The sequence below is a fragment of the Sarcophilus harrisii genome, chromosome 4 (assembly GCF_902635505.1).
Source record: "Sarcophilus harrisii chromosome 4, mSarHar1.11, whole genome shotgun sequence".
In the NCBI taxonomy this organism is placed as follows: domain Eukaryota; kingdom Metazoa; phylum Chordata; class Mammalia; order Dasyuromorphia; family Dasyuridae; genus Sarcophilus; species Sarcophilus harrisii.
In genome coordinates, this window is record NC_045429.1 from 458,564,966 (window position 1) to 458,568,257 (window position 3,292).

The following is a 3,292-nucleotide window of genomic DNA, read 5'->3' on the forward strand; positions in this document are numbered from 1 at the left end:
CTTTCTTTATATAATAAATTCTGCTACTGATCTTTATGTTATATTTATGTATATCTCTTATTTCCTATCCTTCCTAACTCTCTATTTTATTTCTATCCACTACCTTACCCTCATATTATGTAACCTACAACACCCACAAAGGATCCCTCTCTTATCCTCTCCCCCACCATTTCCCCTTGCCCATTTGTTTCTATCTAAATTTAAAAAAATTATAGACTTTCACATATATATGTTGCTTCCTTTTTATCCCGATCTGAATTTAATAGTTTTAATACTACATATGATTAACTGTTTATTTATTTGCAACATACAACATTTATTCAAAGATTGACCACAAGCTAGAATATGAAGAACAGATAAATTAAGACAAAAAGGCAAAAATAGTCAACATATCATTTGAGAACCAAACTTCCTATAATCTCATTAAAGTGAGTTTTCCTTCTGTTGATGTGGGTTATAGCCCATCTGTGGATGTCCATCCCATGTGACCCTTATATTGTCTCCTAAGTCTGCCAAACATCACTAGGACCACAGTAGAATGCACAAGTTGTCCATTTCTTGTTTTGTTCACATGACCAGTCCATTTTATTTTTCTGACCAGCATTTAATTAGGTGATATCCTTTATTTCAATTCTTCATGTTACTTTATTTGTGATTTTAATAATCTGCTTTCATTCAAACTGTATCTCTCCATACTGTTTGAATGATACATTCTTTTTTAATTCTTCAGAGACCATGGCTTTCTATGGTCCACAGAATTACAAAAACAAGAGTATATTGTTATTATTAAAAAATGGTTCTTTGTTTCAAGGAAATGTTTGGGATTTGTAAGGGCATTTTGCATTTTCTCCAAGATAATCCAGCCTAATATCTTCTTAAGGTTTAACTATTTTTTACATGAATGTCTGTTCAAAATCCATATATGCCAATGGTCAAGCTCTCTAGATCAACCATCTAATTTCATGCTATTATTTAGACATTAAGCCGTTTTCATCCACTTGTTTGTTTCCTGGGTGGATGTGTATTTCGATATTTCTAATGATTTCTAATTACAATTAAGAGAATAAGTTCAAAAAAAAATTTTCAGGGACTCAATGTGTCTTCTTTACTACCGTTCCCCTCACTGAAAAATACAAGGTTTCCAGAAGTTTAGTCTCTGCTACTTTAAACTTTCCCAAAGACTTTGAGAGAGTTTTTGAGCTTCCCCAGTACCCTCAGAAAGGTCTCTCTCAACTTGCTGTGACCCAGGATTAAGATTATGGAGTGGGCCATAGGATAGACATTCATGATTATCAGTGAAAACATTACCACAAGTTTACTGCCAAATAATGACGTGTTTAAGACTGCCATAACGATGCCTAAATGGTATAGCAGAAAGAGAAAGAGAAAAGAGGTCATGGATTTCATAGCCCTTACGTGGGCTTCTGTGCTGGAATCTGTGACCTTCAGATGCATCTGTTGGGTGTGCCTCCACAATGACAGTACTAACAGAAATGAGGAGATGAGGGATAAAGCAAAGGGGACCAAACCCCCTGTATTGAAGAGAATCAGAGTGGAAAACGTTAGGGTTTCAAATCCTCTATTATTCTTCATATTTGTTTGATTTTCTTGGTCAATGAGAATCTCATTAATTCTCTTTGTCATTGGAAGGATAATGAGCAAGGATATGAGTAAGCATCCCATCAGCACCCTGAGGACCACCTTGTTAATTCTCCACTTCAACCAAAGGAACACAGGATGGGAGAAGTTGGCAATCTTCAGAAAATAGAACATACTGAGGCAACTTCCAAACCAAGCACTTGAATGGTTGCTTAAGTTCCAGATAAATTCTGAAAAAATCCAATTATCGATGACATTTCTTTTAAAATAGAAAAAACCAAAAAAGTCCATTGTTATTAGTGCCCATAATGTACCAATCCGGGAAATGGCTAAGCCAGTAAGGATGAAATCAACTGAGGTCACTCTTCTGGTCTTTATGCAACCAATACAACTTACCAATCCGATGAAGCCATTAGCCAAAACTCCCAGTAAACACTCTCCAGATGTCACAGCCACACAGATGCTCTCCAGTACATTTGGCATGTTCATGCAAAGAAATTCCCTGATACACTTAATACTGTTTCTACTGAATGGATTTCCAGGCAAAGTGAGCAGAAATATATTTCTGTCTCTTAAAATAACCATGATTTTCTTCTCTCCCTTTCTTGTGGCCTCTCTCCGTGATTAGAAAACACTCTATCCTGCTATTGGATAAAGGTATAGTCATATTCACAGAAAACATCACTATTCTTTGTTAAGAGTTAAGGTGATTGTTAGCTCAGATTGTGAGTGGGTAATTTGAGCACTTCTGGGTGGTAATTATTTATGTGGGCTCCCAAGAGGCTGAACTGCTGTTTTCAAAGATGCAAATGAAGGACAGATTCTATTTCATTGCTTGCTCTTTTAATTCAACCTAATTTGTCTATATAAAAGAAGTAAAGACTAGAATCCATCATAGAAAATGTAAAAAATTATAGGGATGGAGTATTAACTTTCTGACAATCATATTTCCTAAAATACAATGAGGCCTAGTGGAAAAAAGACTGAACCTTTGAGTTTGAATCCAACTCTGACAAGCTTCATGAACGTGGGTAAATAAATAAAGCTCTTTAACCCTTAATTTCTTCAACTGAAAAATAATTTGAATAATTCCAAAGGATACCAAATATCCAGGGAAAGTACTAATTTAAAATGCAAGTAGGCTCCAATGGAGCTGAAAAGGTAAACACACCTTGACAGGAGATCTAAGAGAGATTGAGCATTCCACAGCTTGCTTACCTTATTTAACACAGGTGGAAGACTGATGTGCAATAATCTGTTACCATGTCAACTTGATAGTTTATGTAAAAACATGGAAGAGTCAAAGATTCTATTCAAAAGCCACTAGTCATTTTTAAGTTTCATAAGGAAGGTTTATTCATGTGTATAGTACTAATTATCTGGATCCTATATTTCAAGAAATTATTAAACAATGCTACCTGGATCTATTAGAGAAAAAATCCACTAGTAACACCAGATTGAAAACACCTAGGAATCTCATTGCCAAAATCCAGAACTTTCAGGACAAAAATACTGACTTCAAACAATCAGAAAAAAAAGTTCAGGCACCAAGCAATGAATCACTCAGGATCTGACTATGTTGCTACTAGTATAGAGAAGGAGAGGAAATGATGTCCCAAAAGCAAAAGACAAAGGCTTATAAAGAAAACTAATTTATCCTAGAAGATTAAGTACAATTCTATCAGTGAAAAAT

General features: G+C 35.1%; 1 protein-coding gene across 1 annotated transcript; it reads right to left on the bottom strand.

Annotated features, from left to right (window-relative positions):
- Positions 1-1,164: 1,164 nt before the first annotated feature.
- Positions 1,165-2,223, bottom strand: LOC100924315 (taste receptor type 2 member 10-like). The gene has a single exon (XM_003770258.2). The coding sequence runs from the start codon at positions 2,182-2,184 to the stop codon at positions 1,165-1,167; it is 1,020 nt and encodes a 339-aa protein (XP_003770306.2). The 5' UTR covers positions 2,185-2,223.
- Between the last annotated feature and the right edge of the window lie 1,069 nt (positions 2,224-3,292).

Bases quoted from the DNA above. Each gene is read 5' to 3' on its own strand.
- LOC100924315 (XM_003770258.2), bottom strand. From the start codon at position 2,184: ATGGTTATTTTAAGAGACAGAAATATATTTCTGCTCACTTTGCCTGGA.